Source organism: Brachyhypopomus gauderio, chromosome 1 (genome assembly GCF_052324685.1).
Source record: "Brachyhypopomus gauderio isolate BG-103 chromosome 1, BGAUD_0.2, whole genome shotgun sequence".
NCBI lineage: Eukaryota > Metazoa > Chordata > Actinopteri > Gymnotiformes > Hypopomidae > Brachyhypopomus > Brachyhypopomus gauderio.
In genome coordinates, this window is record NC_135211.1 from 33,730,572 (window position 1) to 33,752,421 (window position 21,850).

The 21,850-nt window shown below is 45.7% G+C and overlaps 2 protein-coding genes across 9 annotated transcripts in view; both read left to right on the top strand.

The window, feature by feature from the left end:
* The first annotated feature begins 824 nt into the window (after positions 1 to 824).
* Positions 825 to 16,862, top strand: LOC143518359 (FERM domain-containing protein 6). Of its 5 annotated transcripts, none has more exons than XM_077010816.1 (15): positions 825 to 1,423; positions 1,576 to 1,613; positions 4,735 to 5,008; positions 5,197 to 5,287; positions 6,865 to 6,944; positions 7,333 to 7,409; positions 10,217 to 10,412; positions 11,151 to 11,306; positions 11,934 to 11,999; positions 12,743 to 12,811; positions 13,134 to 13,308; positions 13,699 to 13,962; positions 14,829 to 14,960; positions 15,194 to 15,264; positions 15,899 to 16,862. In XM_077010816.1, the coding sequence occupies exons 3-15, from the start codon at positions 4,931 to 4,933 to the stop codon at positions 16,145 to 16,147; spliced, it is 1,704 nt and encodes a 567-aa protein (XP_076866931.1). In that variant the 5' UTR covers positions 825 to 1,423; positions 1,576 to 1,613; positions 4,735 to 4,930; the 3' UTR covers positions 16,148 to 16,862. The 5 variants fall into 5 exon arrangements, with proteins under 5 accessions (XP_076866931.1, XP_076866923.1, XP_076866940.1 ...); XM_077010808.1 differs by lacking the exon at positions 1,576 to 1,613 and adding an exon at positions 4,332 to 4,441; XM_077010825.1 differs by lacking the exon at positions 1,576 to 1,613 and adding an exon at positions 4,332 to 4,404.
* A 146-nt stretch (positions 16,863 to 17,008) lies between these two features.
* Positions 17,009 to 21,850, top strand: part of tarbp1 (TAR (HIV-1) RNA binding protein 1) — a 13,898-nt gene continuing 9,056 nt past the window's right edge. Inside the window, exons 1-11 of one of the 4 annotated variants that reach the window (XM_077010770.1) lie at positions 17,009 to 18,881; positions 18,973 to 19,070; positions 19,182 to 19,251; positions 19,346 to 19,497; positions 19,951 to 20,003; positions 20,117 to 20,214; positions 20,381 to 20,516; positions 20,880 to 20,976; positions 21,278 to 21,367; positions 21,538 to 21,670; positions 21,829 to 21,850. The exon at positions 21,829 to 21,850 is cut by the window's right edge and continues 218 nt beyond it. In XM_077010770.1, the coding sequence (XP_076866885.1) occupies positions 17,930 to 18,881; positions 18,973 to 19,070; positions 19,182 to 19,251; positions 19,346 to 19,497; positions 19,951 to 20,003; positions 20,117 to 20,214; positions 20,381 to 20,516; positions 20,880 to 20,976; positions 21,278 to 21,367; positions 21,538 to 21,670; positions 21,829 to 21,850 (1,901 nt within the window). In that variant the 5' untranslated portion in view covers positions 17,009 to 17,929. The remainder of the gene's footprint in view (positions 18,882 to 18,972; positions 19,071 to 19,181; positions 19,252 to 19,345; positions 19,498 to 19,950; positions 20,004 to 20,116; positions 20,215 to 20,380; positions 20,517 to 20,879; positions 20,977 to 21,277; positions 21,368 to 21,537; positions 21,671 to 21,828) is intronic. The other 3 variants (XM_077010777.1, XM_077010784.1, XM_077010791.1) reach the window with 3 other exon arrangements.

Below are 21,850 nucleotides of genomic sequence, written 5' to 3' on the forward strand. Positions count from 1 at the left end.
CTCACAACAAAACCCTTGTTTTACGCCCCCTTTCCACTATTTGAATTTTTATTGGCTCCAAGGTACCAATGATTGACAGCATAATTTGAAATAAATATGTATGAGGAACTGCTGTGTACTGTTGTGTCTGTGTAAAAAGTAGTTTTAGTGGTGAGAAAAAAGGGGGAGGGGTGGGGGTTAATAAGAACCCAGAAATAGCTGACTGGCCTAATCTCTGAGCTCATTCTAGTTGCACTAATCCACTGGTCCTAGATTAGGTTGTGTCAAGAGGCAGACAAGCTGGGTTTCATCCAACTGCTGTTTGATAAGACAACACTGTATTCTAACTGTTCAAAACAGTACTACATTCATGTTAATTGGATTTTATGATTTCTAGCATTAGTTTAAGAGCTTATGTGTCTACTTGAATTCATTCCTTTATTTACATTAAAGTTATCTGCTGCAAAACCTTCCACGTGAATGATTCACATACTGGACAACAATAATTTAGTGACACAGTCCCGAAGGCAGTTCTGTAAACGAAAGGGGAGCGCAAGTGGGTGCATTTTTAGTCCGGACTCTGCTTAGTTTTCACTCTAGGTGGAACTAATTTAGCAGACATGTACGTTAATCGCACTCTGACACACTAATCTAAAACATAAGGACCTTATTTGCGTATTTACTTTCTTGCTCCCGCGCCAGAAAGGTCTGACCAATCAGCGGAGAGAACGTGCTCACGTGGTGCTGCTGCCCGTGTAAAAACAGACCGAGCCCAGCGAAACGCTCCAGGTCCACAAACACTTGAACTGATTCAAACCGGAGCGAACGAACCACATGTGGGAAATACGCCCTAAAACGTTGAATTCGCCAACGGGGTACTGAGAAAAAAACACATTTAAAAGTCAGTTGGTTACACAGAACCTACGAAACACAAAGCACAGGGTTTGTAGGGAATGTCATACCACAAACGCGATATATAAAGGCCAAAATGACCAACGTTCCCCGATAAACTCAAAGAAGGATAAGTTGAAAGTAACTGTCTTTTTTCGAACAAAAGTGACTACGGGTGTTTCACCTGTTGTTTTCCCATTCAACCGCTCAAGAGGGTTTGTACATATTCGTGACCAGGGGGAGGAACCTGCGATTTTGTTGGATTATACTGCCTGTTTATACAGTGTGAACTATCGACGTCTTGCTTTTGACGGCTTCGTAAATTTGTGAGTTCACACATTAAGCTTCGTTTTCTAGCTGTAGTGTCATATTTGGAAAACTGAATATTCATAAGTGTTACGCCCCTTCATGTGGGTAACTTCGTATGGTCCACTTGCAGTTTTCAGTGCGTTTCGGATGCTGCGTTCCCCTCTTGTGTTTATATTATAGCCGCGTGATTATAAATACGGGAGACCATCTACCTGAATCAGCTTTGCAACATTTCCTTTAAAAGGTGAGCGTATTTTATTTCCATTTTTTAACACCAGCTAACACATGAAGCTGCACAAAAATGTGTACGTTGAGAAAATATGTAGGCTATTAATTATATTAACGTAAGATCAACCGTTACTGTTTATGTAGCATATAATGGTGTTTAATTTCCAGCTGCAAACCTGGCTACAAAGCACAGGACTCTGAGAGTTGTGAGTACTGTCGTCCTGTGTTGATCTTGTTTTGACCGTCCTTTACTCTGTTTTGATGAGCCTTTGCCAGCTATACCTTCGTATCCGTCCGAATGGACACTATTGCAGAATTAACGTATTTAGCGTATAGTTTAATCGTGCAAAAGCACAAGGAAATGTATATATATCCTTTACCCACATCCTTCTTCTGCTCGTGAATATATGCATTTATTTTAATATTAAAAAGCCAAATAGTTATTTGGAACGCTGCGTTATTTACATATAATTTGTTACAATAGTCTGTGTTTACAACAAAACTATGGCATTTTCTTTATATAGTTTTCAAACTTCCAGACTACACTCAGGGTTCCTTCAGTGTTCACACACCTGTTTTTATTTTTAAAGAAAGCGTTTGAATCCAGTGTTCGGGTAAAATGATAGAAATGTTAAATATTTCAAGAAAGGTCAGCGATTTTCCCTTGAAGTAATTTTCATGCCTGTTTTAATCTATAGAAACAAGACATTAACATGTTTATGGTTATTTATGGTTTTTTGTCAGGGGCCATGCAGAAAATACATCTCAAACCAGAAGAGATTTGCACTATAGTAAAATAGGTAGCTAATTTAAATTCTGTCAGTCTCTGGACAAGGGAACACACAACTAATACTAAACATAAACATAATATAATAAACATGTAGTGTAAAAATCTGTTTACACTGAAGTTATCCTAAAGAAGTATTTCCATTTGCATTGTGATTTTCCATGGTAGTGTCTTTGTGAGAGATGGTATTAGGATTATAATGTCAGAGGCTGGATTAGGATTATAATTTGCACCATCTTGAGGGGAGTTAAAGCGCATAACCAGTGAGTCTTCATTCCTCATAAACTATTTGACGGTAGTGACACAAATGGTGAAGATGTATTGCATTATTGAAGTGTAAAAGTGTAATTTCTGTTAACTGTTCATGCATTAAGTTAACTAATAGAAGGAGGTTTTAGCCATGCACATGAAACTGGTTCTCTTATTAAACTGGTTCAATTGTAACCCTCATACCATGACAGTTCAGGTTCTCCTTGGGGGCAGTGGTTTAAGTGTCAATAGAAGTCACATTCTTAACCATGAGGATGTAACTCCTATCTTTCTTGGTGCTATATATATGGTGCTAGACCCCTCACTCACCAGGTTTCCCAGACTTTTTCGAGAACAGTTAATTGAAGTCTAGCAGAAATCCGAGGAATGTGATTGTTTCAATGAAACATTATCTTTTATTCTCAAACGCATTCATAATTTGGCATTGAAGGAAACCTGTCATTCCCATTTTGGATTGTGTGAAATGCACCTACTTCAGAGTCAAGATTCAGTATTGTTGTGGTTGGAATTTGCCTTAGTGAGCTCAATGTGGACAGGATTCATCAGGGAACAGTAGTCATTTCACATGGACTGTACACTGCAACATGATAATACAAGGTACTAATTTGCTGGACTGTATACTGTGCTATATATGAACTGTGCTTGGTGAAGAGCCTTCTGTTCACTATTCTATTCTATTCACTAATCCCAAGGCCTTCATCTGTTATAAGATCTCAGTTCTGAAATCTCATTTGAGTGGCACAACAGCTACTTTGAGATTATACAGCAGGTGCATTTGCCTGCACTTATTGTTAGACCATTACAAAATTTGTTCACATCTTGAATTGGAAAATTCGACTGACACAATTTTGAGCAATCCTTAATGAAGAGTAATTTAGCTTCTGTGTTTGCTTTCAAACATGGGTGTATAAGCCCTTGCAGTTTCAGTAGGACTGAAATTATATATAGATAGTTTCCAGGGAGAAAAATCACCAGATGCATCAGTTTAAGTCATTTTATTTTGTAGTTTCAGAAGCCACTGACCTAATAAAACAAAATAGATTTTCAGCAGACCATATGGTTAACTGTCGCAACACAAGCCAAGACTCAGTGGAGATCAGATAGGCAAGCCGTTTCCCTTAATATGATTAATTCATTAACGGGAGAGGTGAGTCTCCGTTAATCATGCTAGTGCTGTACTAGGCCTGGCTTTGTCCTTGCTCTGGAGACCCCTGGTCCTCGGGGACAACCCTTATTGTCTCTCTCCATCTCGGGAACCGCTTCTCCTGAGGACACGTGTGGACCATGCTTGGGGACTCCACTTGTGTCTGTTCGCACCACGTGAATGGAGCTAGTTCTTGTCCTTAAAAAAGCGAAGCAGGTGGACTTGATTTTGTGTGTACATTTTCTTCTTTGTAAACAGTGCATTATTTCACGTGGTGCCGTAATCACTGCATTTTCTTCATGTAGTTGTATCCATTAAGATTTCAGTCAACTATGAAAGGTGACAGCTAGTTATATTCAAGCCCTTCTGAGAGTAACAGTAACCGAGGCTTGCATAGTGATGCTTCCCTGTGATGTATTCTCTCTGTGTAATGCGTAGTTTAACCACATAATTTCTTTGCTGAAACCTGAAGTCTCCTAAACTCAGAAAAGCATTATATAGCTTACCAACTCTCAGAAATGCCAAACTAAAGTGTTGTTTAACCACCCCCACCCCCTCGCAAATGCACCGCGTGAGTGGCTTTCTGCCTTGTAGAGGAACCCTAGGTGACAGTGGGGTGCCTGCGGCCGTCTGATAGCGATGAGAGGCAGCCTCTTCCACAGCACTTCAACAATCCTGTAACTAAAGCAGGATTTTAAAATCTTTATTCTGTGCATGTTGTAGGCCTATTATTTTCCCCTGGACATCTGGAAAAGAGCTGTGAATCGACAGGCAGATGAGAAAAGATTGAAATAATGTAAGGAATGCAAGGTGTCCTCGTGGTGTTTTCTCAGGTGGGCTTATCTATCTGATTGCCGCTCTGCCTGTGTTTGTGAAACCGAGTGGGTCGGGCCCGAGGACGAGTCGCGAACGTCCGGGCTTAAGGCTTAACACGCTCGGGCTCTTATCAAGAAGGAGGCAACCGTCTCTGAACGGATTTTGCAATGCAACCGCCTCTTGGTTGGTGCGAGAACTGAATCGGCCAGTTTGTCCCATTTGTGACGCGTGAGAAATAACATACTTCTGGCATGTTTAAGAACTTCCCAGCAATGTTTTGTGTTTGCTTTCTTTCTTTGTATGTTGTTAGATGTGAAGACATGAAGTGAACCTGTGTGCAAATCAGCTTGAAGAGGGAAGGAGCGCGAAGACAGGACAGACGTAGCTTGTGTGTGTGTGCGTGTGTGTGTGTGTGTGTGTGTGCGTTCGTGCATGTGCGTGCATGCGGTCATGTTTGTGAGTCACTGTGAGAGAAAGACTGAGTGAGTGATTGTGTGAGGGAAATCATGTCTGTCTCAGCCAAACACGAAAGGACAGTGTGTGTCCTTCTTCCCTCCAAGGAGACGCTTGACATCACCGTGGGGGTGAGCTTTCATTGTCTTCTCTTGGACATGTTTTTTAAGGGCCATGTCATAATGAAACTCACTCTGGATATGATCTACCGTGAAAAGCCTAAAATTCATATTCCCATGGTGAGATGCTTATCGCAGTTTAAATGGTGCAGGGCTTTAAAAAAAAAAAAAGAAAAACAACTTGTCTTTTCTGTTGCCAGCTGAAGGCCACAGGAAAAGAGGTGTTGAAGCATGTGTCAGCGCTTCTTGGTGTAAAAGAACTCTACTTCTTCGGCTTGACAACAGTCAAGGGTAAGGCGCTATTCAAGAAAGGCTCTGACCTCAGGTTTCCAGACATGGATTAATGAAGATACTTTAACCATGAATGTTAATTTTGTTTAAAAAAACATTATGCAAATGAGACAAATTAGCATTTTGCAAATGAGGGAAAGACGGAGAGACCTGCTTCTTTTGTAGTTAGAAATATTAGTATTTTTTAGCTTTGTCCAACAATTTACAAGTGCACCTTAAAACTTAGTTTTTAAAACTAAATGGCGTTTGGGATTCTACATAGCTACTTTGTTAAATGCCTTCAAGTTGGCATAATTTTGTCTAATATCTAAATATATATATAAGAATGATTTTTTTATACACTGACTCTCAGACATATCTGTGCATAAGCCCCTCCTCCCAGGGACAAGCCCCTCCTCCCAGTGACCGTCCCCTCCTCCCAGGCATAAGCTCACAGCCAGAGCTTTCTGCCTATTCCACCTTAGTCTGTGTAACTTGCACAGTTAGCAGCCAGGACATGCACCATACGTTGAGGGGCCAGAACTGTTTCTAGGAAGGTTTGAAAGGGTTAATCTTGGAAAATGAAGGTTTTGTTGTTCTGTTGCACTTTTGGAAATTCGGTTGACTGTAAATCTATTGATTCTCCCCCCACTCTCCTTCTCTCCCTCATTTCAGTCTTTCAAACATACCACACCTCCTCTTTCCCTCCCACCCCCCTTCCCAATGCACACACATTCCAGCTTTCTCCTCCTTTAAATACCTCGATAATCTTGTGTTGCTCACCTCTTGCACAAGACCTCCATTGTTTTTGTGGAGAGGGGGCCAGTGACCAGTAAGGCCTGAATTCTGAATTCCAGCTATATTAACTTCATTAACTCTGGCATGTGTGTGGGCATTCAACAACAAGAGACAGGAGGACCAGCAGTTAGTCAGACAGAGTGAGAGAGTGACACACAGAAAGACAAAGAGATAGAGAGACGGACAGGCAGAGAAAGAGAAAGAGTGCAAGTTGTGAAAAGACAACAGAGAGATGAGTTTTTAGAGGGGTCACAGCCTTCCATCGATTGCAGACCTGAGATAGAGTGTGAGAGAGTGGGGTTGGAGGGGTGGGTGTAGCAGGTGGAGGATGGATGGTGTCAGTGTCAGGCACTGAGGGGAGGGAGGCCGGCACCTAACAGCCTCACTGTAAACCCGAGACACCACGATGGTCCAGTAACGATGCAGTGAGGAGTTATGGGTAAGACATGACCGATGAACAGACACACAATATTTGACAGCAGTTTGCAACAGAACATAAATCCTCCACTATCGTCCTATTTTCTTCTTACTTCTTTCTCCTCGAAACGAGTCCCCCTCTCCCCACCTCCTCCCCGTGTTCTTTTTCCGCCGTTGTTTTTCCCGGGTTATTGTCGTCCACTGATTGCCCCGGCCGCGCTTGTGTGCGCGCATTCGAGCGGCACGCGGCCTTTGTCTTCGCCGCTCTAATTGAGCCCATTGTCGGCTGCATTTCGTGCGTGAGTTAATGCTGCCTTTGTCCACTGTGTGAAAGCATTTGTTTCACTTCCTGTGTGGCTGTCTCGACGCTCGGCACTGCTCAGACAACGAGCATATGTTCCTCGACCTGGAAGAGAAACTGGCCAAGTACTTCCCCAAGGAATGGAAACGTGATGCAGAAAAGGTGTGTGCAGCGTCCCGAGTGTCCACACATCTTTCATGTATCTCTCATAGTTGGCTCTAGTTCTGTTGTATCTCTCATGAGTTGTACGTTCCTTTCCAGGTTCTGTATGTGCTTTGAATGGTAACATGCCAGTATAACAAAAAACAAACAAACAAAAACTCTGAAACTGTAGCTATTTACATGCTCTGAAAAAATCTGGATCTGCTGGCTTCTGAACTAGTTTCTTTAGTCACCAGGTCATCCTGCTCCTCAATGGACTGGCAGTTAGTAGGGCGGTTACACCATAGAACCATGCTAATAACTGCATGACCAATGACCTGTGAGAGTGAGCGCATAATCACGGGGCTGCCGTGGTAACCTGGTTAACCCCGCTGTGACGTTACCGCAGGGGTCCCAGAAGAGATGGCTTCCCCCACTTCTTTTTCTGAAAGTGCAGTACTACGTGGAGAACGGCAGGCTGATCTGGTAAGTCCCCGTCAGACTCCAAACCGCTCCTGACTAAAAGTCTCCAAGCAGATAGCTGGTGGCTGCTGCATTATTTATGTCTTTCTTTATTTTTGGCAAGTCTCTCATGATGTCATCATGTGAGAGCACACCTTTTATCTCATGCCAAGTATCTGAAGTGTTCTCACGACAGGTTTACCCTGGGAAAACAGCATTTTCTAACCCTAACCCTAAACCTAACCCTAACCCTGAACTTAAACTGATAAACAGTGTCGGTTAGGTAGTGGGGTTCATAGGCACAGTTCTCATGTGTGCTCTGAACTTGAACCTCTGTTATTTTACATAACCGACACTCGACATACATGTTTTATATCAGTTCCAAGCAAAATTCTGTGTTGAGCTGTCTTCTGCAGTCCATGTCAGACAGACTGTATCTGCCCTTTAAAAATAAAGCCAATGCTGTTTGCCAAATCCCAACTTTAAATTTATATATGTTTTACTGGTAGCCAGAAACTGTATGAGGGAATTGACAGTATTTCCTAAAAGGGAGGATGGTAATTACTAGTTTGTACGAGTATTTATTATTTACTGGAAACCATTGAAATTGTGTCCAAGGAGTTCCTTCTGTCAGCAGGTCACATTATAATTACAAGTCATTGCAGATATTTCTGCTACATCATGATCACCAACGCTACAATGAAGCCAAGGATGGATTTAGTACTAACAGGTTATACACACAGTGACGTAAACAAAAACAAAAGCATACTAGGACTGCCAAATGAGCAAATTATTGTGCACTAAATGAGCACTAGTGCACCCAAGGGACTTCAATGTAATCCAAAGCTGTTTAATATAGTTTCAAATGCAACTATTTTTAGAAGGCAGCTAAGTATGTGCCCTGCCTAAGAGGTTCCTTGTCTAATAATCCAGCATTATTAGGCAGAACTGGGCTTGTCTCTATAATTTAATTACCTTTATATTCTAGGAAGGTATTAAATATCTCATAGTGTATGTCGATAAGGATCATTAAATGAAATCCAAATGTGACTTGGACATGGCACATCACAGTATTGTGCAAAAGTCTTATAATTATATTTGATGTTTTATGGTGTAAAGACCATACATAATTATTTATATTTTTAATTATAGACAACATATTTCATGTATCTTAATAATGTGACTGAGATATATGGTCATTATGCCATTGATAAAACAATAAACCTAATGGTGGTCCAAGGCATTGACATGACATAACTGTCTGTGTTATTTAAATGTGCTTCTGGATTCTGTCTCATAATCTCTGTCTCACTTTCACCTGTTCCTCAGATCCCGTCTGTCTCTCACCTGTCCCTCAGATCCCGTCTGTCTCTCACCTGTTCCTCAGATCCCGTCTGTCTCTTACCTGTCCCTCAGATCCCATCTGTCTCTCACCTGTCCCTCAGATCCCATCTGTCTCTCACCTGTCCCTCAGATCCCATCTGTCTCTCACCTGTCCCTCAGATCCCGTCTGTCTCTCACCTGTCCCTCAGATCCCATCTGTCTCTCACCTGTCCCTCAGATCCCGTCTGTCTCTCACCTGTCCCTCAGATCCCGTCTCTCTCTCACCTGTTCCTCAGATCCTGTCTGTCTCTCACCTGTCCCTCAGATCCCGTCTCTCTCTCACCTGTCCCTCAGATCCCGTCTGTCTCTTACCTGTCCCTCAGATCCCGTCTCTCTCTCACCTGTCCCTCAGATCCCGTCTCTCTCTCACCTGTTCCTCAGATCCCGTCTCTCTCTCACCTGTTCCTCAGATCCCATCTGTCTCTCACCTGTCCCTCAGATCCCATCTGTCTCTCACCTGTCCCTCAGATCCCGTCTGTCTCTCACCTGTCCCTCAGATCCCATCTGTCTCTCACCTGTCCCTCAGATCCCGTCTGTCTCTCACCTGTCCCTCAGATCCCGTCTCTCTCTCACCTGTTCCTCAGATCCTGTCTGTCTCTCACCTGTCCCTCAGATCCCGTCTCTCTCTCACCTGTCCCTCAGATCCCGTCTGTCTCTCACCTGTCCCTCAGATCCCGTCTGTCTCTCACCTGTCCCTCAGATCCCGTCTGTCTCTCACCTGTCCCTCAGATCCTGTCTGTCTCTCACCTGTCCCTCAGATCCCGTCTGTCTCTCACCTGTCCCTCAGATACCGTCTGTCTCTCACCTGTCCCTCAGATACCGTCTGTCTCTCACCTGTCCCTCAGATCCTGTCTGTCTCTCACCTGTCCCTCAGATCCCGTCTCTCTCTCACCTGTCCCTCAGATCCCGTCTGTCTCTCACCTGTCCCTCAGATACCGTCTGTCTCTCACCTGTCCCTCAGATCCCGTCTGTCTCTCACCTGTCCCTCAGATACCGTCTGTCTCTCACCTTTCCCTCAGATCCCGTCTCTCTCTCACCTGTCCCTCAGATCCCGTCTGTCTCTCACCTGTCCCTCAGATCCTGTCTGTCTCTCACCTGTCCCTCAGATCCCGTCTCTCTCTCACCTGTCCCTCAGATCCCGTCTCTCTCTCACCTGTCCCTCAGATCCCGTCTGTCTCTCACCTGTCCCTCAGATCCCGTCTGTCTCTCACTTGTCCCTCAGATCCCGCCTGTCTCTCACCTGTCCCTCAGATACCGTCTGTCTCTCACCTGTCCCTCAGATCCCGTCTCTCTCTCACCTGTCCCTCAGATCCCGTCTCTCTCTCACCTGTCCCTCAGATCCCGTCTCTCTCTCACTTGTCCCTCAGATCCTGTCTCTCTCACCTTATTCTTTCTCTCTTTCTCGCTCCATCACTCAGACCCTCTCTGTCTCCTTGTCTCCACTACAGTGAGCAGAAGGTACGGAGGCTCTACTACGCTGACCTGAGAGAGCGTGTGCTGCGGTCCGAGTGCAGGCAGCAAGAGGTTGTGTACTTCCAGCTGGCGGGCTACGCCCTGCAGGCCGACCGGGGGGACCGCCCACCCCAAGACCTCGCGCATGGAGGCGCCTCTTACTTCCAGCCCAAGGATTACTTTCCTCCCTGGGTAAGTCCATCCTGGTTCACTTACAAAGTCCTAATGATCAGAGATGTTATGTTTCTGAACTTGTTATAAGCACGGCATGAAAGAGATGACGTTAAACTCCAATATATGTCTGGACATTGTCACTCTTCCTAGCGAAATAGTTGTTAAACAGCTTTACCGTGTCATGGTTAGATTTAAACACATCACCAATAAGTGAACACACCTGAAAATGGCACGAAACGAATAAGCTGAATTTAGTAAAAGTGACTTCTGTTTCCCCTTGAAATGTTGCGATGACAAAACGTTTGAATGACACAACGTTTGAATATTTGAATGTGGCCGAGGGCATGTCGCAGGAGTGGAGGCTCCATCGTTATACATCTGATTGGTTGAAATAACACATTTGGATATAGATGCCACAGACCTGAGGTGATTTTATTTTGACTGAAACACATGACCTTGAAATAACACTGCCAAAAACAAACAAACCAACTACAGTAAATTAGTAATACATCATCACACAACATCACGATAATACATCGAAATACAGGCATTTATCGAAATATGAATTCATAAGATGCCCAATAAAGAAAAAATATAATAGAATGAATGTTGAATTTAGATTTTCTCCAGAATCTATATTTGTTCATAACTGAGATTTTGTGAACTATCATTAATCATTATTCTACTTTTAAAACGTCGAACGTGAACTAATCCTCCTGCTTCTCCTTGGCTGACGGGTCAATGTGGTGACGTCAGATCGTGGCCAGGCGCGGCGTGGAGTACCTGCTCCGCCACACGCCCGAGATCCACCAGGAGCTGTGGGGCATGTCCTCCAGAGACGCCACCCTCATCTTCATCAGGGAGGCCTGCGGCCTGGAGGACGTGCCCGTCACCATCTACAGGCTCCAGAAGGTCGGGGGTCACGGCCGGGGAGGGTTAAGCGTGCTGAGCTGGGGAATGTGGGAGGGGGGGATGCTGAGAGCGTTTTCATCAAAGCCCTGGGGTCATAGAGGTCATAGAGTCGTAAGCGGGTTATGGGTTGTTGACCTGTTTCAAAGGATTAGGTATGTCAAGTCCTGAAGCTAGAAATTTAGGCATCCATTTAGGACACTTTTAGCATGTCTGCCAAACCTAGACACACATACGCACACACACCTGCATATTAATACATATTTAACTTGGGGGTGTTCTGAGAACAGCGTCTTTAGTAATCTACTTGACCAGTTCAAGTACCTTCTGACCTCTGTGAGTGTGAGATCAGTGTCAGGGCATTGCTTAAGGTGATTAGGATGAATAAAGTCAATACATCAATGCGTTAAGTCGGCAACTTGATTAAGAAAGAACATCCCCCCACACACACACACACACACACCCCACACATATCCGTGGTGGAAGTGCAAATATGAATGATGACATCTTTCATCTCCATTGTATCAGCCTCCGCTCCCGGAACGCTGAATCACGGCCCACTGTGATCGTGTGGGATTCAGTAATTGTCTCTTTTATCTTAAATCATTCATCATTTTGTTTTTATTGCAGGATAAGAGAGATGAGAGCACTTCAGTCCTCTTGGGACTCACCCTTCAAGGAATGCACATTTATCAGGTGTGTGTGTGTGTGTGTGTGTGTGTGTGTGTGTGTGTGTGTGTGTGTGTGTGTGTGTGTGTGTTCACTCATGCAACAGGGACAGATGCTGCTGAATGTGGATAGGGTAAAAGGAAGTATTTTGTATTTGTACGAAGAGCAGTGGAGTGTGTATGATAGAGTTCAGTGTGTGTGTGTGTGTGTGTGTGTGTGTGTGTGTGTGTGTGTGTGTGTGTGTGTACACGTGTGTGTCTGTGTGTGTGTGTGTGTGTGCGTGCGTGCGTGCGCGCGTGCGTGCTTGTGCGCACACGTGTCGGTGTGTATGTGTCATCCCATGAGTCAGAACAGGGCTGTTTTTCTTTGTCTCCCTATGTGTCAGAGCCCATCAGGTTAATATATTTCCCGGCAGGCCGCTTTGGAATGCACAAGTTGATCAAGCTTAAAACAGGATTCGGGATGCATTCCTTTCCTCTTATCCCTCTGAACTCTGACAAAAGAGCCTGGATCTGGATTACACTGAGAGCCCTGCGTGTAACTGTTTCACAGGCCCAGTGCATTGTGGGATGCACTCACCCATCCCCTCCCAAAACAGAAAATGCTTCCCATCTCGTTTAGTGTTTGTTATCCCAGTCTGACAGAGTCGGGGAGGATGGGGGCGAAACGCCGACACATCACTGTGAACTTTCTTGAGTGTTATTATTTTTCCGTCACACTCCAGCAGTTCACCGTTGAAACCTAACACATGTTTGTTATATATCACGTAGGAGATGAACAACGTGCGGGAGCTGCTTTACGACTTCCCCTGGTCTCACGTGGGACGACTCACCTTTCTGGTACTTTGGTGTTCATTCCCCCAGATCTTTCAATGGGCCGCTCTATCCACTCCTCCTGTACAGAGACCGCTGTAACACATGACCATTTCATGTGTCAGACAGGCAATTATGGCTGTCACTTGTCACTCAAGCTTACGGCTAGAGAGGAAAGTGGATTGTTTTAGGCAGTAGATGGAGCCGAGAACTTTTGACACGTCTGTAACATAACCGTAACTTTGCAATTATCTGTACTGAAGCTAACACAAAAGTAGAAAGGTTAGCTCAAGTCGTAGTTTAAGAGAGCCTGTAATCGCAGCTTCGCGTTTGGGTTGCTTGGTTCCAGGGTAAGAGGTTCGAGATCCAGCCCGACGGCCTGCCCTCGGCCAGGAAGCTGGTGTACTACACGGGCTCCGCCTTCCGCTCACGCCACCTTCTCCTCCACCTGACCGGCAGTCACCGTCTCCACCTGAGCCTGCAGCCTGCCCTCAGATACCTACGCCGTCTGGAAGAAGCTGAAGGTTCGCTTGACCCCGCCCACATGCCCAGCCCTCCAGGGGTGCTTTGGGTGGCTAGTGCCCTCACAGCAAGGCGATTTGTTTAATTGCTTGTTCTTGTTCGTTTCTCTTGCTCACTTGTTCAGGCCTGTTCAGGCTCGTTCAGGCACGAGGTTAGACCGTGAGTGTAAGAATGAGGGTGGGTCATTTTGACCAGCATATCTAGTAAAAGGTTCACTTTCATTATTAGCAACATTGACTTTTTTTGGCCTACACAAAATACACATTCCTCTAATATAAACGACACTGCCCTTGTTTCTGCAACGCCTTTGTGTCACTGTCGAAAATGTCTTGTCGTTATTTTAGTTTTTACTTGGCTCGCAATGACTAGGCCTCTTCTTTTCCCCTTTCCAGAGAAGAAGAGGTACCGTGAGTCGTACATCAGCGACGACGCAGAGCCAGAGACTCCATACACCGACAGCAGCCCACGCCTCTCCTGCCACTCCACCTGCAGCTCCGGCATCGAGGCCGACACCCAGCGGGGGGGCGTCTCCGCCCAGATGCTCCCCGGGGGAGAGCAGCCCTTTGGCTCGACGGCCAGCCGCGGCTCCTCCCACACATCCGGCATCGACATGGGCGGCAAGGCCCGCAACGAGGAAGATGAGTGGGCGGAGGAAGGTGAGAGGGAGGGAGGAGTCTCCAGTGCCTGATTTTGTCTTTGCTTAGTCACTCACAGCTCTTCTGTAGGGCATAAACCTTCAGCAGCACCTGCCTGATCGCTGGAGTCTCAAGTGCAAGAACCTGAATCCCAAACATGTCAAGACATGCGATGTGTACTTTGAAGATGTTTTGTAAGATTGTACAGGGAAGAACAGATTTCCCTGTAAACTACGCTAGATAAATCGACAGACGGTTTCCTGAATAGAATGTTGTCCTGGTACAGTCAGCAATTGGAGCAGTTTGAACATCTGAACCCTTTTTATTTTAATTTGCTGGTTGGTCTTAGGGAGCATTAGCTGCACTCAAGTGTCTTTCTGAAACTCGTGGTTTTATAGCATGATCGTAAACCGTTACCGATGGCAGTAAACACTCTAGTACATTCTACATGCTCATATATACTACATGGTGTTATGGGGATTTGTGATGTATTTCCAGTAAGAAATGAACGTTGCATTTGTGAGTTCTTCTTACTTTAGTCTTTCTTGCAACTGTCAGTTGTTGCCACTGCATTTAAAACAGAAAATAAATAATTTAGATAAAAGATGTAATGTTGCTCATGCAACAGCAGCAGCTATGTCTTTTCAGGCCTTGTGTCACACCCGTGGTGTGCTTCCTGAGCTATGTTAGCAGTATAGTTAACATCAGTGTGGTTAATGAATGACTAGTCAGTTAGCATGCTAATTGGTGCTGTTAGCACTTTAGCATGTCTTTGTAAACTACAGCTGAAGAGTCCTGGATCAAGCAATACCCCAAAGCACATTTATTAACATAGATAGTTCATGAGTGGTCAGATGTTCAATTTCCATCCTATTTAAATGTTCTAGAATTGCAGGAACATGTGATTGAACCTGGAGAGGTTTCTGTGGACGATCCTGAGGAAATGCTGCGATTGGCTGAGCTACTAGAGGGCGTGTCTGTGGATAGCCCTTCCCTCAGCTCAGATTTCAGCTCAACAGGTTAGAATACCTAAATTATTTTCAGCGAATGGTCTTCTTAGTTACTTGCAAAGTAACTGTTGATCACATCGCATATACATATTAGGAAGGTGCACTGTACCACCTTGTGGCAGGCTTGTGTTATTACAGGTTCACACTTATACACAGCATAACCCCCAAACTTACACATATAAGAATCCTCCAATATTGCTACATGTCCAGGCTACATGAGAATGTATTGTGTTGCTTTGCAGGCACAGATTTCAACCTTGGTCATGTGACTGATGGTGAGGCCAAAGCCAGCGACTGGGACCGTGTGGAGCAGGTCAGACTCCAGCACGTCCTCATCATCTGGACACTCCTGTGATGTCCCTTCTTTTATTCTCCAACATAATTATATTTTGTTTTCAAATGTCATTATATATTAATAGCCACACCTCCAATATGCATACATTAATATGCAGGAGAGAGATAGCAGTAAGCAGTTCAGAAAGAATACTTGCTTATTTGTCTTCATATTCATACGTGTGTTGTGTGTATGTACACCTAGGTACACACACCCACACACACACACAGTGGATTCAGAATGTATATTTGCTGCACACTTCACTGTGTTGTGGATGTACCTGTGGACTGGGTCGTAACTGTAATTGCTGGTAATGGATTGTAATTGCTATAATTGCTGCTAAAGGGACTTCTACACAGTACTGAGTAAGTGGTATGAGTACATTGGTGAATTATATGATTTTGGATTCATTATCAAAGCTCTGTAAAAAACATAATGACTGCCTTTATGGGTGGTTTAGTGGAGAATTGTGGGTAAAATGGCAGTTATGTCAATTCAAAGTAAAATCCACAGTTTGAAACAAGTAAAAGCATCTGAATACTGTGTGGGGGTGTGTGTGTGGTGTGTGCATGTATGTATGTATGCTCAACCCTCACATGCTTTCTCTCTGTAGGTTCTGAAATGGAGGTCCCATGGCTTGACCGAGCGGCACAGCCTGAGTCTAGACAAAATGCCGTTGCGCTCTCCCCCTCCCCACGCAGGTCCGGTCCGTCTGCTGAGCATGTCTGGGCTCCCGGACGGCCCAGGCGGTGCCGAGCTGGCCTCTGGCCCGGTTAGACCCTCCTTCTATGGGCGGCGCTCCGTGAACTGCCTGGCCCTGGACCTGCTGGGAGACGAGCAGCTTATGGAGCTCCTCCTGTGACGACCTGCGGAGAGGCTGGGGGCGGGGCAGGGTTTTGTGGGAGGGGCCAAAGTGCAATGCACTGATGAGGCCTAGTGGGCGTGGCCAGACTCTGTGTTGCTGTGGGGACGCCCTGTCTTCAGCACTTCGGCACTCAGGCAAGCCTTAAAGTGGCAACTGCTGCTAGAGACAGTGGAGCAGCAGATGTGGAGCAGCAGATGTGGCAACTCTTTCATTTTGCCTTGGGCGGGAACCGACATTTTTGTATTATGTTCGGCCTGTCAGCCGCGTGCTGTAGAAAGTACCCCCGCGGAGCCCAGCTGGGTTGTGTGATTCCAGCCGGTGAATGAAATACCACGGAAACCAAGGATGTCCGTAGATGGTCATGCAGGAACCTTGCCGACTGCCTCGTTTGATCTTAGATGACACACATGCAGGAACTTTTTTGAAGATTCTGTGAACTGATTCATCTCTGTTTTTACAATCTGTGAATGTAGATCACATTTTCATACAGGCTGAATATGTTTGTATGCTTCTCTCTGTGGGGGGTTTTTCAATGACATGATAAAGATATAATTCAGGGGTTTTTAAGTCAACATCTGTGGATTGATGTAAAAATGAGTTGAATGTATGTGTAATGTGTGAATACTAACACAGCAGGCTGGCAGTTTCACCGTAGACGTCGTTCAGAATGATTTTTGTCATTGTTTCATGTGATAAAGCCAAATGAATCTTTGACGATGGTGTAATAATGCAGTCATACACTCTCATAACTCAGCAGGACCAAACACTGTGGCTGTGTCATGTTGTCTTTCTGAACTTGGCTTATGACCTCTTGTTTCTCATTTGTTCACCTTCTAAACCATTTTAATACCACTGAGGATGGGGGGGGGGGGGGGGGGGGGGGGGGGCTGTCACGTAACCCTAACCACTCCAACAACAGCAGCTCATACCCCAAGAAAACCCATGCAGGCACGCGGAGAATATACAGGGCCATCTCAATCAATTGGAATGTCATCAGAAAGCTCATTTATTACAGTAATTCAATACAAAAAGTGAAACATGTATTATATAGATTCATGACAAACAGAGTGACCTATTTCAAGAAATAACATAACACCTCAGCAGTGCCACAGGCTGATCGCCTCCATGCCACGCTGCATTGATGCAGTACTCAAAAGGAGCCCTGACCAAGTATTGAGTACGTTTACTGTTCATACTTTCAGTAGGGCGACATTTCTGAAATACATTTTTATTTTTTTTTCAGTTGGTCTTATATAATCTAATTTTCTGATATAATGATTTTGGGTTTTCATTGGCTGTAAGCCATTATCAACATTAACAGAAATATACTCTTGAAATAGATCACTCTTGTCATGAATCTGCATAATATATGCGTTTCACTTTTTTGTATTGAATTCCTGATATAAATGAACCTTTTGATGATATTTTAATTGATTGAGATGCACCTGTACTTCCACACAAGTGGCGGGCAGGCTGGGTACCGAACACTGCAGCTGTGAGACAGCAATGCTCAGCGATAAAATAATTAAAAAATATATTAGTTTAACGAAAGTGGTGATTCTTTATTTTTATAGTCACGTTAGTTGACTAAATATTACAACAATATCGGGATTAGAGGCGCCCTCCTAACGTCACGGTCTCCAACACGCATGCGCGAAACATCCACGTGACACGTCAGGAAGTGAGGATCACCGGTGAGCGCAGGGACGGCGTGGATGGCTAGCCATGTTAAGCTAGCTAGTTAATAAACTCGTGCAAAAGTATAGCAACGGTTCGACCATGTCTTCTTTTTTATTGAGCGCTTTGCTGTCGCAGTGCCCTGACATCGACAACGTTTTAGACATGTTGTGTTGGCCTAGTTATTCGTGGCCCGAGATAGAAAAGGTTGAGTCCCTTTCCACGTTGATCGAAGAGCTTATTAAACAATCTCACTCCAATGTAGAAGTTTCTCAAGACTCTAAGACGCAGGAACGTTTCGTTTGCAAAATGCAGTCGATTATATGGGACCAGTGCGTCCCCCTTTTAAAGATGATTTCCAACGCTACCCTCTCCTCTCGGGAGGGAGGCGATGCACTAAACGTTAATAAGGAGCTGCTCGCCGCCGTGTGCGGACTCCTCGGCCTGTGTTTAAGCCAGAGTCACACAGACACTCTGGAGAAAATGGCGAGTGTAGTTTTACCCGTGTTAACCGGCTCAGAGAGCGATGAGCGCAGTGCACACACGGACGAGCTCGACATCGACGTGGCCATTGAAATCATGGCTGTCATGCTTCCCAGCCTGTCCCAAAACGCTGCCCTAACCATGAAATCGTTGACCTGCACCCTAAACGCCATCAAGGAGCTCTCAGACGCGCGGGTGTCTAAAGTGATCGTCCGTGTGTGGCTCGCATGTCTCAGATGGTCCAGTGCGGAGAGGCGGGCGGACGCGCTCCAGTGCGTATGGGGACATGTGCTGCGCTGGCACGATGGCGAGGACGCGGAGAGCGTAACCAGTCGCGCCTTGTTGTGCCTGACCGCTTGCTCGGACTACCTCTTCCCTCTGGAGGAACTTCTAGGAGATCGTCCTAATGTTCTCCGGCCCGACCCACGAACTTCTCCGGCGTTCTTTAGACTGGCCCAGGCCGGACTGACACACCGAGACGGTGTGTCCCGCAAACGCGCTCTGTACCTTATGAAGATGTGCGTCTCGCTGTCGGAGGTGCTGAATACAGATGTGTGTATGTGTGAGGCAGGTAATCATGGAGCTTCCCACACTTCAGTCCAGTGTCCGCATTAAACGACTGTTTTTATACTCTAGATTAACTATAAACATGCTCTCCGCAGATGAGGTTTTGTACAAATGGGCACCAGACCAAAGGATGGTTTTCCGAAAGTTTTGGGAGGACTACGCCCTGGTATTAGAAACTCTTGAAGAAAACCAGGTATGCGGCGTTTTCTGATTTATCTTCATTCATGACGCTCACCTCTAGTAGAAATATTCAATGTGACGACTTTGTATGCTCGTGACAAATCATTTCTACTTCGATTTGTAGATTCATGTGGTCCGGCCCGTGCTCCACCGGATCGACGCACTCGCCGAGGCCACTGCAACCGATCATAAAGGTGCGTGGACTTCCATCATCATCATCATCTTCAGGCAACCTGCGGGCCTCTACCGTTTTGCAATACTAACGCCTGTGCTTCTCTCACTCTCCAGCAGGTGGCGCACATGTACACCCGTCCTGGTTGCTGTGTGTCTATCAGCGCATGTTCCACAGTGAGAATAAGGCTGTGATGAAGGATGGAGTGGACCACCTGCTGGGGTTGTGGCTGTTCCAGTGTCCATCCTTTGCCTTGTCTGCGTCAAAGGTGACTGGCATGTGCACTTCATGACTTTAGAAATGGCTGTTGCCAAATAATTGTCTTTGAAGTAAATGGAGATGCTTGGAGCATTACTGGGGAACACCTGAACCAGACCTTTAGTTAAATGGGTCCCAGCATTGAGCGCACGCCCCTCCCTCCCCCACTGTCCTGTGAGCCCCTCCCCTATGACACTGGCTTGGATACAAGGAAATTCTAGCAAGAAGAATGAATTATCAGTACTCTGTAGTCAGTGTCTGTGAATGCTTGGAATTCACAGCACTGGCTGTGAATGATGGCATGCGTTCTGTTTCTGAAGCATCAAAACTGTACTGACGTGGTTCTTGCAGTCAATGCTGTACTGAAATGACAGATTATGTACTGAAAAGATGATTATGTACTGAAAGAACTAGTGTGTGTCGGCCTGTGTTCAGCAGCACGTTTATGAGCTTCAACTGTCAGTTCGTTGTAGGTCCCTTCATGGACGTCCTGACGGAGAGCTCACTCTACCACAGGTGCGCGCGTGTGTGTGTGTGTGTGTGTGTGTGATCACAAAGACAAAATGACCTTTTGTAGGGCCTATAATGATTTTTTATCAGTTCTAGAATGATCTTTGGTGCCTGTACAGGTCACCCGGGCAAGCCGTTGGGGACTGTCCGGAGCTGGGCCTGAAACTGCAGAATTTCATGGTGACGTTCTTCGGTAGCTTGCCCCAGGAGAACCAAGGTACGGTCCACCACGCCTCATGGCGGCCCATTTCAGACCAACGCATAGACGTCTTTGACTATCCATAAAGTTTAGTCTCTCTTAGCACAACACCCTAACTTGTGAGGTCGGAGGTCAAGAAGTGTGGAGGTGTAGGTTAACAGAGGGCAGTGCCGGTGTGTTTCAGGCGCCGTGTTGCTGCAGCTCCTGAGGCGCTTGGCGTCTCGCCACTGGTGTGCCGTCCCCCTTTTCTTCGTGTCCCAGGCACTGTCTCGCCTGTCCCCCCGTCCTCTTCTCGATGCAGACGGCCTGCGTGTGCTGAGGTACGTTGACGTCAGTGGCAGTCGCCCGCTGCTTTAAGTTCAAAAGTCAATGTCCAACCAGGATGGTCTCACAGTGGTGCGAACATGCGACTCCGTTACGTTTTGGCCCCTAAAGCAGAACCCTGTCACATCAAAATATCTCAGTTACCACACAAAAATACCTGTTGCCCATCCACAAACATTAAGTTGCCATGTTATCTCAACTGTGGAATTAAAGTTATCAGGAATCATGGTGGGCCATCAGGTTTTAACTTTTCGTCTGTTCTCGACGTCCTGAACATTGGGCCGTTATCCAGTAACAGCTTCAGTGTGCGTGGTGCGTTGGGTGATCTAACGGACGCTTCTGCATTTCTCCGACTTTAGAGAGGTGCTCAGCTGCACCATGATCACTCACCAGGTGCTGCTGAGAGCCGCCACCCAGTGCTTCCTGCTCCACACTGCCATCTGCCTGACCGATGTGGTATGACCTCTTACTTTCATGAATTTGGGATCTCGGCAGCAAAATGCAAAATCGAGTTTGAAATGCTGCGTCAGTTTGGATATCCCCAGATAACGCTGATTCATTTGACCTGAAAAGTCGATATTGCAGTATCAAGTGTTGTTCAATTTATTGTTATGTCAAGTTAGCTTCTGCTAAAACATGAATCAGCCTAATTAATTGTGCACTTGAAGATCAGTTGCTTTGTGTTGCATCGTAAGTCTGTACGTTTTAATCGATATTGCTGCTCTCTGAGTGTAGCTGGGCATTTTCTTGTTTGCAGTCAGTCGTGTCTCTGGAGGAAGTCTTTGCTTTTCTGGCCCACTTCCGAGCCGATGAGTCCCTACGCCGAGACACAAAGCTTTGGAGTGAGGTAACTAGGGAGGATGAACCTTGATGCCTTGCTTTGCTTTAAAACGCTAAACCAGCTAACTGCGAATACAGTTGGCGCAACATGAATACGTCCGTGCTGACTGTTCCTCCATAACCGGTGCGCTTCGTTCAACGAATGGTGTAATTCGCACCTCTCTCCCTCTATTCCAGCTCCACGATTGGCTGCTTGCTAACGAGGCCCGGTTTCGTCCAGTCGGGGCTGGTGCCGACGCCACGAATCAGAGGGTCTCGGCATACAGTTGCGAGTCCCTGAAGGCCTTCCTCACGGTGCCAGCCGGCTCAGGTGATGCTCGGGGACGGCGGTGGTCTCCCCTTTTTGCCCCACAAATCCCGAATGACAAATAATTTTGCTGTTGATATTTGCTTACTGTAACGTACAATTTGAGCATCTTGTACATAGACTGATTTTCTTGCGAACTCCAGCTTGTGTTGACCTCCCAGCAGGTCAGGCGGAGGGCGTCCC

Excerpts from the sequence above, each read along its gene's own strand:
- LOC143518359 (XM_077010816.1), top strand. The coding sequence starts at position 4,931 with ATGTCTGTCTCAGCCAAACACGAAAGGACAGTGTGTGTCCTTCTTCCC. Across the intron at positions 6,945-7,332 it reads GGAAACGTGATGCAGAAAAG|GGGTCCCAGAAGAGATGGCT; the intron begins GTGTGTGCAGCG and ends ACGTTACCGCAG. Across the intron at positions 13,963-14,828 it reads AGATGAGTGGGCGGAGGAAG|AATTGCAGGAACATGTGATT; the intron begins GTGAGAGGGAGG and ends TAAATGTTCTAG.